Raw genomic sequence first — 12,500 nt, forward strand, 5'->3', positions numbered from 1 at the left:
TTTGTTGTCATGTGATCTGACCGTCTTTGTCTGTTGTATAATTTCGACGCATTCTGATTGGCCAATACGTATCACTCACAATATTCCTTGTCCAATCAACACATCCCCGTGGAAGGCCCCTTGCTAAGTCAAAGCAAAATTCCCCAAAATGTGATCAGTTTCTCAAAAATTCAGGCAGCTTCAACGGGATTCGAATCCATGACCTCTGCGTTGCCGGTGCAATGCTGGTGCAATGCTGGTGCAATGCCCTACCAACTGCGCTATGGAGCCACTCAGTTGGGAGAAGGTCAATTTATTGGGCTCATTTGTTCCCGTGCTCTCGCACCAATCCTGACAATTTTAAGCAATTGTCTCTTATAGAAAAGTGTCCAGAGTGGTTTTCAATTGAGTGTCGAAAGTAATCAGCGAATTGCTTTGGTTCTGCATTACTTCACTCAGTGATTGGTTCCGAGTTCTCGCACCACTTTTTCAACCAATCAGAAGTGAAACCAAAACAAATCGTGGCTCGCGGGTGCACATTTTCCCGCGCTTTGTGTAATTACTTCGAGTTTTGGTTGGTTTACTGGACTGTTTCCGTCGTTTTTGATTGGCCAAAGTAATTACTTTGGCTTTGGTTTTACGACACTCAATTGAAAATCGCTCTATAGGAGACAATTGCTCATCCGAATAGGGGTGAGTATCACTTCTCTCCTTCGTTTGAACCCGCACTTCAAATATTCATTTATTTCATTCAATGTTCAACTTTAGTACACACCCTTCTCACAAAACAGGGAACGAGTCGACGACGCGGTTTTCCCTTTCGTTGACAAGCGATGACATTTTAACAACACCAGGAAGACAATTTTATATCATAGATTCAAAAGAGCGAGTTTCAATCGAGTGTCGCAAAACCAAAACCAAAGTAATTACTTTGACCAATCAAAAAGGACGGAGGCAATCCGATAAACCAATCAAAACTCGAAGTAATTACGCGTAGCCGACACAAAGCGCGGGAAAATGTGCACGCGCGAGCCACGATTGGTTTTGGTCTCACTTCTGATTGAAAAAGTGGCGCGAGAACTTTGAACCAATCACTGAGTGAAGTAATCATAAACCAAAGCAATTCGCTAAGCTTTCGACACTGAATTGAAAACCGCTCTATATATAATAATGAAGAATTAGACGCGAACCATTAGATACGCACAGCAAACGTCAATATATTACTGCCTCACTGGGCTGCTCAGTTAAAATCATCCTTTACTTAAACATTCTTGATAAGATTTCATAAATAAGGTTTTCGAACTATAAAACTAACCTCAACTTCACCCTAATGCTAATCCCGAATATCCCATCTAGTTTTTAACGGAGTGATTTCTCAACCTGGCCTTGTATTAATTTTTACTACTGTGGAACTAATTAATATATTTGATAGGCTTGGTATGATTTAATTTAATTAATTTAATTTAATTTAATTACAGCTCTTAGTACGCATTTTGCTACGCCTCAAAGCGTGTACACTACATGATACATAATACAGAAACAAAGGCTAATAACAAAAAAAAAAAAGAAGGTAATGATAATAATAAAGATATGTATATATAACTAGAATAATGTGAATTAATGATGGGAAATATATGTATATAATAATATAATCTGTAAAGTATTAAGACTCAAGGATCAGTCAAACGCTTCTTTGAAAAGATATGTCTTAACTAGAGATATGAATTGTTTGACAGTTTCAGCATATTTTATCGAATGTGGTAGATTATTCCAAAGCTTAGGCGCAGCAATTGAAAATGCTCTATCACCGTATGTAGTTGTGAATGACTTAGGAACTATTAATAGCCTTTTGGTCGCAGAGCGCAAAGCGCGCTTCGGTTTATAAGATTCAAGTAAACTACTTAAATACGATGGTGCATAGCCATGTTAGATATCTAACAATGGAAGTACTAACAGGGTGTCAAGCAGATCTAGAGTAAGGGAGAAAACAATTTGAAAAAAAAAGGAATCTTCTTTTACAAAAACAAAGGAAGTTTTTCGAAAAAATATGAAGAAAACCGGATGTTCTATCAGGCTGTCAACAAAAATAAGACCCCCCCAGAGAATCTGAAATCTTTCAACGTGCACTGTTCTCACTCTTAAGACTGAAAAAGTTTGTTTGAATAAATCTCGGTGAAAAGTCAGCGTGAGACAGACTTCCTTGCAAGAATTTTTTAAAATTAATTATGAACCCGTAATGCAACGTTTCAGTCACAGACATTGCCTCCTTTTCCGGTTAAAAAATCAACTCAGTTGACGCCATAGTTTAGATTGTTCATGTTAAGTTGGGAGAACCTCACCTCAACATATTGAGGAGAATTTGTTGTTCCAAACAGTACTGTATTTTTGTTCGGTATTAGAGCTGTCTCTCGAGCAAAAGTTGTCACAAGCCTCTAAAGGTGTTTGTTTTAGAATAAGGCGACGTTTCTACTAAAGATTATGCTAATTTCTGACCCACCTCTATTAAGCGGCCACAAGCCGTTACCCCGAGGGTGGCTGCTTAATAGAGGTTTCACTGTAGTTAAGTCAATTATGCCTCGGTCTGTGAACCTTCCAAAACAAATAGAGCATTAAAACTATCGACCAAGTCTTTGCAGGGCTTAATAGAAATGCTAGCGTGCCGTAAGTGTAAAGCAAATTGTAACAAGAGGACATCTGCCAAAGTAAGGCTGCAAAAAACACAAAATGTCCCAGACTCGTCTGCAAGAAGCCAAGCAAGTTGTCGATGAGGGTTGAGTTCAGAACATTCCTGGCGTGCGATTTCTGGATAGAAACTCGATTGTTGATCTCCACAAAATATGCCAGGTACAATGTCACGGGTAAGTTTAACAGGGCCAGCTGTTAAAGCAGATTAAAATAACATTAATCAATTGTAAGTACCACTGATTTCATAATTCACTGGCATAGAGCGAGTTTCAATTGAGTGTCGTAAAACCAAAACCAAAGTAATTACTTTGGACAATCACAAAGGACGGAGACAATCCGGTAAACCAATCAAAACTCGAAGTAATTACACGTAGCCGACACAAAGCGCGGGAAAATGTGCACGCGCGAGCCACGATTGGTTTTGGTTTCACTTCTGATTGGTTGAAAAAGTGGCGCGAGAACTTTGAACCAATCACTGAGTGAAGTAATCATAAACCAAAGTATCTCATTACTTTCGACACTCAATTGAAAACCGTTCTAATTCACTGGCATAGTATGTCCAAACTGGAAATTATGACTAGTTTCTGTTCTATGCTCACGTTGTTACCAAAACCTTGAATTTGGTTTATTTCGCGTTGTTGTTTTGCAGAGTATGACAACGAAATGTACTAAAACGCGTGCCGCACGTGCAGCACAATTTGTTTTCCAGACGAAAACGCCACAAAACAATGATATCATTGGTTAAAAGAGCATAAATAATCGTTCTGCACGTGCGGCACGGATTTTAGCTCATATTTTTGCGGTTCTCTGCGTGACGACGACGTGAAATCACTAAATTTTAGGTTTTGACGACAACGTGAGCAAGCAACAGAGAATCTTTCATTCTCTATTTTCAGTCTGCAACCGCTCGTACCAATTCATTTTTAGGATACTTTGCACACATTGTACGACGTGAACGAGATGGAATGTAATCGCGAAAGACTTTTATTAGAGCAAAGTTCTATTTTGAGGTGACGTTTTCGTCGACGTTGCCGTCGTAGATCTTAAGGTCCCTATTAGGGAGTTTAAGAAACCACGACGGCTACGGGGACGAAAACGTCACTTCAAAATATACGTTTGAGCTATTCTAAGTATTTCGGGATTATTCAATCTTGTTTATATTATACAATATGTGCGAAGTGTCCTATAACTGGATTGGTACGGACGGATTTGAAGTAAAGAGCGAGACTGAAAGATTCACTGTACTTTGTCCACGTTGTCGTCAAAACATCAAATTTGGTAATTTCACGTAGTAGTTTTGACGAGTACGGGAGAGAAATGTTCAAAAATGCGTGCCGCACGTGCAGCACGATCATTTTGGTTTTCTCAACCAATAATATTACTGCTTTTTGGTGTTGTCGTTGCCGCAGCCGTTGTCGTTTCTTAAACTCCCTACTAGAGAGATTAAGCATGACGTTTACGGCCAACGGCAAACGGGAAACGGCAGGCTCCTGCTTGTCATAAAAGCGTGAAAATTATCTCATTTTAACTTGTCTCGTTTCTTTGAGAAGTTGCTTGATATATGGAGCTAACAGGACAGAAATGAGCTAATATCAAGCAGGGTTCTTCCATCTTTGGCAAAACCCTAATTTCACTCCAACGTTTCCCGTTTGGTGTAAACGTCATGCTTAATCTCTCTATTAGGGAGCTTCAGATTTTACGACGGCGACGGCAACAACAACACCGCAAAATAATGATATCATTGGTTAAAAGAGCATAAATAATCGTGCTGCACGTGCAGCACGGATTTTAGGACAGACTCTTGCGGTCCTTTGCATAAGGACGACGTGAAATTATCAAATTTGAGGTTTTGACGACAACGTGAGTAAGCAACAGAGAATCTTTTATTCTCTATTTTCACATTATAACTGCTCGTATCAATTTATTTTTAGGATACTTCGCCCAAATTGTAAGAAGTGAACGAGATGGAATAACCGCGAAAGAATTATGGTAAAGCAAAGTGATATTTCGAGGTGACGTTTTCGTTTAAGTCACCGTCGTAGATCTTAAGCAACCTCGTTCCCAGGGTCCTCTCCTACTCGGCCCCAGTGGCGAGGTCCCTATTTTTGAATCCCCAACTTTTTCTTTCCGGATACGCCTTCCGTCCACGCATATCCAGCGGATTCGCTGGCGAATACGGGACTTTTTGATTACGTTCTCCAGAGTGGATATTTTTTAATCCGCTGTGAATCCGGAACCGTGTCGACGCTAAATCCGGAATTTTTTTTTATCCGGATGACGTAGCAAGATCGAGCCCAGTTCCTTACAGTGAAATCAATCCTCAAGATGGCTGCCGAGGGCAATATTATTTCTTTATAGCGCATGCTCTGTTACCTCTGTTTCCTTGAGGAGTCCAGAGTACGCTAAAGACTTGTTTCCATATCTCAAAGTGGACGTGAGGTGCCTGGGAATGAAATTAAATCACCGGAATCGGAATGCTAACAGTTACGCCTAAATATTGTTTTAGGCCTAATTAGGCCTAAGGTAGCATTTCTAAGAAGGGGTTTGGGCCATTTTCAACAGTTACATTATAACCTCAGTCTGCATTTTACACTGACCGATTCCAGTGATTTAATTTCATTCCCATGCACCTCACGTCCAAGGGCACTTCGAGATATGGAAACAAGTCTTTACCCCAGAGTACTTGAGTGAATCCGGATACGTTTCGGATACGTGTGGACGGGAAAAATTCGATTTGAATAAGCTTCGTGTGGATGGGAATATTTTTGAATCCGGAAAGAAAAAGATATCCGGATACGTGGGGACGGAGCCTTAATCAACCAATTTTCTTCTTTGTTTTTGTGGCGTTGCCGATGCCTCTTTTTATGAACCGGCTTGTGCCGGATTCGAGAATGCCTACAGTTTTTCTTATCGAGTCGAACACACGCATATTTTGTAGACGTTTTACTTCTTGGATCTTGCATTTGACCGGGCAAATCTTTCTAAATGGGATCCAAATTTCAAGAGGAGTGATTACCTTTCGGTTTTATTGAAACTCATTCCCAGGCTACCTCGATTTTCTTCAACAACTTACCTGCATCAGTCCGTAGTAATAAGACAGAGACCCTGGAATCCAGTGCTGTTTCAAATATATTCCATGAACAAATAACATGCCAATGTGACCGCGCATTATTTCTCCAATGAACCAAGGACCTGCAAAGTGGTCAGAACCAAACGATTTTAGAGGAAGCTCTACTTTGCAGCATAAAATTGCAGATAATATTATTTTTGATTTGGGATGGTCACTGAAATACGACTTCTCACTCATACCTATAGCAGTGTAAACACCAAACAAGAACAAGGGATAGAAAAGACCATCAGTAAGGGAAAGAAGCAACAGACGATTCCACCATCTGCCGAAAACACCACAGAAAAATCCACCTGCAGAGAGATTAAAACAAAAGGATCAAATGCAACGATTGCGTGCAGGAAAACGCTCATAACAACCAGGGTTATGGCGGTAAATGACCGACTGGAGTACGAACTTGAGGTATATACTGCATACTACAATCTTGGACAAAAAGGGTTGAGAATAATAAAAACGGGGGTTACTTTACACACTACGCCCTCAATATCGCACCCTAGCAGCCATCCCCCTCCCCGCAACAACCAATGTTGACAAGCCTACGTTCGACATGCTTTGTTTCGTCTAGCAACATTGATCAGAGATAGGGGTGGGGTGGGGGATTTGTGAACGAAAAAAGAGAGCTTGTTTTTCATACTTGTGATTGTAATTATTCCAAAAGAAGACTTTTCGCATAATATAGGAAGGTTCAAGTTTTATTTAACTGCGCGAGCTCTGTGCAATGATAAACAAGGCTATTGAGTATGATGGAATCACGCATAAGAGTCACATATTGGAACTGTGCATTTTTTCAGGTTTTCTTGCAACTTCTTAAGATGCTTTACACTGCGATGATATTCCTAACTTCCCTCAAAAAAATTGAATTAGATAAGAGTGCTGTTGTGGCATAAATGGCTCCCCAGCACAGCCACAAATGAGTGTATTTTTAGAATACCCCTTCCCGCGAAAATCAGTCACCATATCCCTGAAAATACATGGCAGAAGCAGTTACGCGTGACATGGCTTCTTCTGATTGGTTAAACTTGACGGCCCTTTGTTTGTTTCGCGCGCAAATTGTTCTAAAAATAAATGCATTTGTGACTGTGCTAGGGCAAGACCGCTTTCATGTCATGTTCATTCCGCGGCGCAGTTCAAATATATGAACTTTCGTATATTCTAAACCTGAAGAGGGTATATACAATAAAAAAAAAACTTATTTCTTCCCATTCCTTCAATTGTATTTAAATGTAAAATAAATGTCTAGGATTAAGTGAACTTAGCTATTAAGCTTAGTTCACAGGAACCCCACTTTTAATCTGAAAGAAACAATTTAAGTTTAACAGAAACATAATTATTAAGAACCCCGACTCGAAGCAGGTAACCAGTTGGCTATTTACGGAACAACCGCAACCGAATCCAAACCAGCATGCAATCCCAACGACCTGACAACTGGACCACACCGAGTCCTCCTTTGTCTCGGCCATAACGAATGTGATGAATGTAATTTCATTTTGCTTCTACCTTGACGAGTGAGAGGATGACAGCGCCTCATGAATCCGAGTCCAAGTACAATGGTGACAAAGAAAACAAAGAATAGAACACGACCCTGCGGCAAAAAAGAAGTGAAATTCGCTGACTTTACTAGACGTACTGCTAAAGGGTTTGAATAACGACAAAATACTGCTACATCATTTTTTCGTGAAAATTGGGGAGTAAAAGCGGCTTAGCGGTTCTCTAATGCCTTCCACCTCTGCGACCTGGGTTCAACCCTCGGCCCTGAGGTCCTATGTGGGCTGAGTTTCAGTCGATCTTCAATCTGACGCCGAGGCTTCTCTGGGTACTGCTCCGGTTACCCTGTCTTATCAACATCGACTCTCAGTCAATTACATCCGGCTGCGGGAGGATTCCCTCGATAGGGATAACCTCTGGTATCCTTCCCTTTCACTGAAGTGAATGAATAAAATTAGATATGATTGGGATTCGTTCATCCATCTGGGTGTCCTGATCAAGTGAAAATCGACAGAATGTGACAAATTATTGGACGCTAAGAAAATACCAGGGCGTCTTTGTCGTTTCTAAGAATTAATAACTCTCCGCATTTACTTTGCAGTCGGGGACTGCTCCAAAACTCTGAACGACCAAAAACATGAAAGGCGCCTCTGTTATCTGGACACGAAGTTACTCATAATAAGACTGACATTTTTCATTACACGAAACATTTTTGCTTTCGCAGTCTGTGTCGTGTTCAACGAAATCATTTTGTAACATAAAATAACCAAACAACCAAATTTCGCTTTCCAGCGAAATCCGCCGCAACCTTCTCCACAGACCAAAATCAGTGGTAATTTGTTTGCACGCGTTTAACATTATAGACTCTGTGTTCTAATTCATTTATTTTATGGCCCGAATGTTTTAGATCGGACATTGTGATTAATACTTACAAGGGTAAAAAAGTCAGTCAGCAAGAGAAATGCTGGAATAAGATCAAGAGTTGGACGAGATCCATCTAATGAGAAGAGCTGAGTCCTCACTGAGGTGCGTCCAGCCGCATCCTGTGTGATAAAAATGCATGTCATGTAAAATGCACCGACAGTGAGTCAGACTTGTCTCATAAACAACGAAAGTTTGTTTGAAGAAGAAGAAGGAATCCTGTAAAAACGAACTGGCGTCAATAATTCAAAAATACTTGCTGAAATAATGTACTCATCTGTCTAAGTTTCTGTCTCTTCAAACACTGATGTGTTGCTAAGTGGCAAACGCGAGAATGAGCCCTTAGATTCTTTGCAAAACTAAAAATTTTATAGCAAAGGTCCCCAGATTATTGAGAGAGAAAACTCTCGGAGAGAGAGCTATAATGATTACGATATTCAATTCCAATTTTCAGCGTTGGTTCAACTTGTGACAAAAAAAGAATGGTAACGTTTCATTCAGTGATGAGCCATACTTGGACATTAACGCTTATTGAATGAATTCCTGTGGAGAAATCGTCTGGATTCCATTGACAAACAAACAAAGGTCCATCCACATGAGTGGCAATATTGGTCAGAGGGTAGCCATCTATCTCAACAGTCGCAGATGTTATAGGAACAGGAGAGAAAACTAGGAACCTAAAATTCCAATAAGGAAAATTCAGGTATGTTAGTCATACGGATTACCGCAGTGGTGTGTGGTACCCTTCGTAAATAAAGTTGACTAGATCATTATTTAAATAAAAACTTGTTTTCATCTGACCTAAAAGTTAGAAAAGATGTTGAAAAAGTTGGTAAAATTTAACTAAATTTTCAGCAACCAACTGCTGCCTTCCTCAGAGTTCAACTAAAATGTTTTTAGGTTGACGCTTTGTTCGAAATCATTTGCCGCCTCAGTGCTGACATAAATGGCATATACCCCCTGGGAAATGCTGCCTTTGATTGGCCGCGTTCGGTGCAAGCGTGGAGTGAAAGGATTCCAGAAACAAGAGCTTTTGTTTTTTTTTTTTTAACTCCCCGTTCCAAAATCCCGCCATAGCTTGGGTGAATGTCATGCCCTGTGGTTTTTTCAGCATGTTGTTTAATTAACGATTCAGTATTGGTGTTTGTCCCGGGTTTGTGCTCAGCTCCACGGGATTTCCACGGGATTGACCTTATTTATACCTGTATGCAAACACTGACGGCCCAAATAAGATAGATAATTATTATTATGATCATTATCAGTTGAGTAGATGCGGATGCCAACCATCTGCCCTTATCCCCAAAAATAATGTACTTATTGGGCTAAAGGTTTTGTGCTGCTTACGTACACCATTCTTCGAAAATAAAGCTTTGTATCACCCAAGAATTGAGTAGATTGTTAACATACCGTAAATGATAATACCCTAAAAACTGAACAACTTGGGTAAAACGCTGTCCGTTCTAATACTCTTTGTTTGTCCCTCCAAAATTTTGCATAAGCAAATTGTTTTTATTTTTTCTTGGAATTTATAATGGTTCCAAGAGAAACTGAAAACAATGCTTATACAAAACTTTGGAGGGACAAAGAAAGAGTATTGTGGTATTTTTGATATTGGCTAATGGTAAACTGTAGCCCTTCCAATCTTTTTCGTCAAAAACAAAATCACCCCCTGCTTCCAATTCCTATCCGCCACCACACCCATCCATTCCACTTACCTGATATGGGTTGATTTCATCATTCGTCCAAGCGGCTCGTGTGGTGGCATGATGTAATGTGCATCCTTTGGGTTTGTGATCAGTACGACGGGCCATGTGTTCAGACGCACATCCACAAAAGAGAAGATATCGTGATCGATGGCCAGTACTCGGTAACTGAAACAAACAATAATGAGCAATTTTACATTTTTGTGTTTAGTAACCTGTCCAGTTAGAATGTTTAGAAGAATGTTTATTGTAGAATTTCATTATATATAGTACAGTGCTTGTTTTTAATAAGCACTGCTCGCAGTTAGCAAAAGCTAGTCAAGGCGATCAGTGGTTGCACTCGAATAAAAGAGAGAACAAGTAGAGAAAGCTACAGTATTCAGTTGTGTTTTACAATCAATACATTATAGAACGAATAGGTATACAAATAACTACGTGCTACTATGATCAAATTTTTATCCCTTGAATTTTTAGGTTTATCACATAGAAACTAACGATAAAAAGTCACGACGTTTCGACCCCTCGGAGGTCATTTTCAAGTGAGAATAAAAGTTTTAAGAATTAGCATAAATATGTAAAAACTAGATAAAAATGCGGCGAACGCCGAAATGTGATAAAAATATGTACAAAAGTGTAAAAAGTGCTAAAAATATATGGAGTAATGAGCGGTAGCTAGAGAAAACAATAGACAAAAAATAATTAATTACAAGAACTGTTCTAAACAAATAATTTGGCGCGGATAGAGTCACACTGTTTGTTGAGCGATGGTTTCAGTTCTTTTATAAAAAACATTTCAAAAACAAGACAATCAAACTTGTTCTGGCACTTTCTCAGAATTCTAAAACTCTTTGCGATGTTGTTAGGTTCCAATGCATGTTTCTCTCTCAGATGGTCGCCGATGGTTGCCCCTTTGTGCTCTTCAATGCGCTGGTGAAGGTGCCGGCAGGTATATCCGACATAACCTGCGTCGCACAGGTCACACTTGAATTGGTACACAACGCACTGTTGGCTTACAAGGGGTGGCTTCTCTTCACGGACCCGGATCTCTTCTTTGATCTTTTTGCTCGTGTAGACAGGGGTAATATCCGCACTGATCTTACGGCTTAGGTCGGCAAGTTGTCTCCGTACGGCGTTCGCAGATTTTTGGTCCTTGAAGGGCAACACGACTCTGATTGGGTCCCCACGCTTCTCATCAACGTGGGTGCGTGATTCCTCGGAAACTTTTGAATCAACGAAAAGGCGGATGGTGGACTGCACATGATCTTCAGGATAACACAGACGGGAAAAGATCTCTTTGAGGCGTTCACATTCCTCGTGAAAGGCCTTCCATGTAGACGAGAGCTTAAACGCACGGTTAAGCATGGTATTTATCAGTGACCGTTTATATCTCGCGTCAACGTGGCTGTGATAATGTAACAACAGTCCGGTGTCAGTTGGTTTTCGGTACACCGTTGTGTTCAGGTAGCATCCATTCCTGATTACGTTCATTCCAAGAAAGGGTAGTCTGCCATTTTCTTCGAGCTCCATTGTGAAATCAATAGAAGGGTGACTGTTGTTTAGTGTCGTTAAGAAATCTATAGCTGCTTCAACATCAGGCATTGCGCTAAGGGTGTCATCAACATAGCGCTTGTAAAAGGCGGGCATCTTGTTTTCTGTTTCCAGCTGTTTCTCGATGTTACACATGAAGGCGTTTGCCATGAGAGGCCCCAGCGGCGAGCCCATTGCCACACCGTTGATGAGAAGCGTGGGGACCCAATCAGAGTCGTGTTGCCCTTCAAGGACCAAAAATCTGCGAACGCCGTACGGAGACAACTTGCCGACCTAAGCCGTAAGATCAGTGCGGATATTACCCCTGTCTACACGAGCAAAAAGATCAAAGAAGAGATCCGGGTCCGTGAAGAGAAGCCACCCCTTGTAAGCCAACAGTGCGTTGTGTACCAATTCAAGTGTGACCTGTGCGACGCAGGTTATGTCGGATATACCTGCCGGCACCTTCACCAGCGCATTGAAGAGCACAAAGGGGCAACCATCGGCGACCATCTGAGAGAGAAACATGCATTGGAACCTAACAACATCGCAAAGAGTTTTAGAATTCTGAGAAAGTGCCAGAACAAGTTTGATTGTCTTGTTTTTGAAATGTTTTTTATAAAAGAACTGAAACCATCGCTCAACAAACAGTGTGACTCTATCCGCGCCAAATTATTTGTTTAGAACAGTTCTTGTAATTAATTATTTTTTGTCTATTGTTTTCTCTAGCTACCGTTCATTACTCCATATATTTTTAGCACTTTTTACACTTTTGTACATATTTTTATCACATTTCGGCGTTCGCCGCATTTTTATCTAGTTTTTACATATTTATGCTAATTCTTAAAACTTTTATTCTCACTTGAAAATGACCTCCGAGGGGTCGAAACGTCGTGACTTTTTATCGTTAGTTTTTATTACAAAATCTTTATCACATAGAATACCTGGAAAGATTAAAAACGCTGCTTACCCTTTGGAAATATCTGCATTGGTCCGGGGATATTTGAGTTTGAAAAATGTGTAAAATATGCAAATGGGAGGACTGATGATGTCATTCACTCAACCCAACATAA

General features: G+C 40.3%; 1 protein-coding gene across 1 annotated transcript in view; it reads right to left on the reverse strand.

The window, feature by feature from the left end:
- Positions 1 to 697: 697 nt before the first annotated feature.
- Positions 698 to 12,500, reverse strand: part of LOC137979324 (transmembrane protein 62-like) — a 20,194-nt gene continuing 8,391 nt past the window's right edge. Inside the window, exons 8-14 of the mRNA XM_068826561.1 lie at positions 9,913 to 10,068; positions 8,712 to 8,874; positions 8,209 to 8,319; positions 7,289 to 7,373; positions 5,974 to 6,084; positions 5,738 to 5,856; positions 698 to 2,856 (exon numbers count right to left, since the gene is read on the reverse strand). Coding sequence (XP_068682662.1) covers positions 2,545 to 2,856; positions 5,738 to 5,856; positions 5,974 to 6,084; positions 7,289 to 7,373; positions 8,209 to 8,319; positions 8,712 to 8,874; positions 9,913 to 10,068 — 1,057 coding nt within the window. The 3' untranslated portion in view covers positions 698 to 2,544. The remainder of the gene's footprint in view (positions 2,857 to 5,737; positions 5,857 to 5,973; positions 6,085 to 7,288; positions 7,374 to 8,208; positions 8,320 to 8,711; positions 8,875 to 9,912; positions 10,069 to 12,500) is intronic.

This window comes from Montipora foliosa, chromosome 12, assembly GCF_036669935.1.
Source record: "Montipora foliosa isolate CH-2021 chromosome 12, ASM3666993v2, whole genome shotgun sequence".
NCBI lineage: Eukaryota > Metazoa > Cnidaria > Anthozoa > Scleractinia > Acroporidae > Montipora > Montipora foliosa.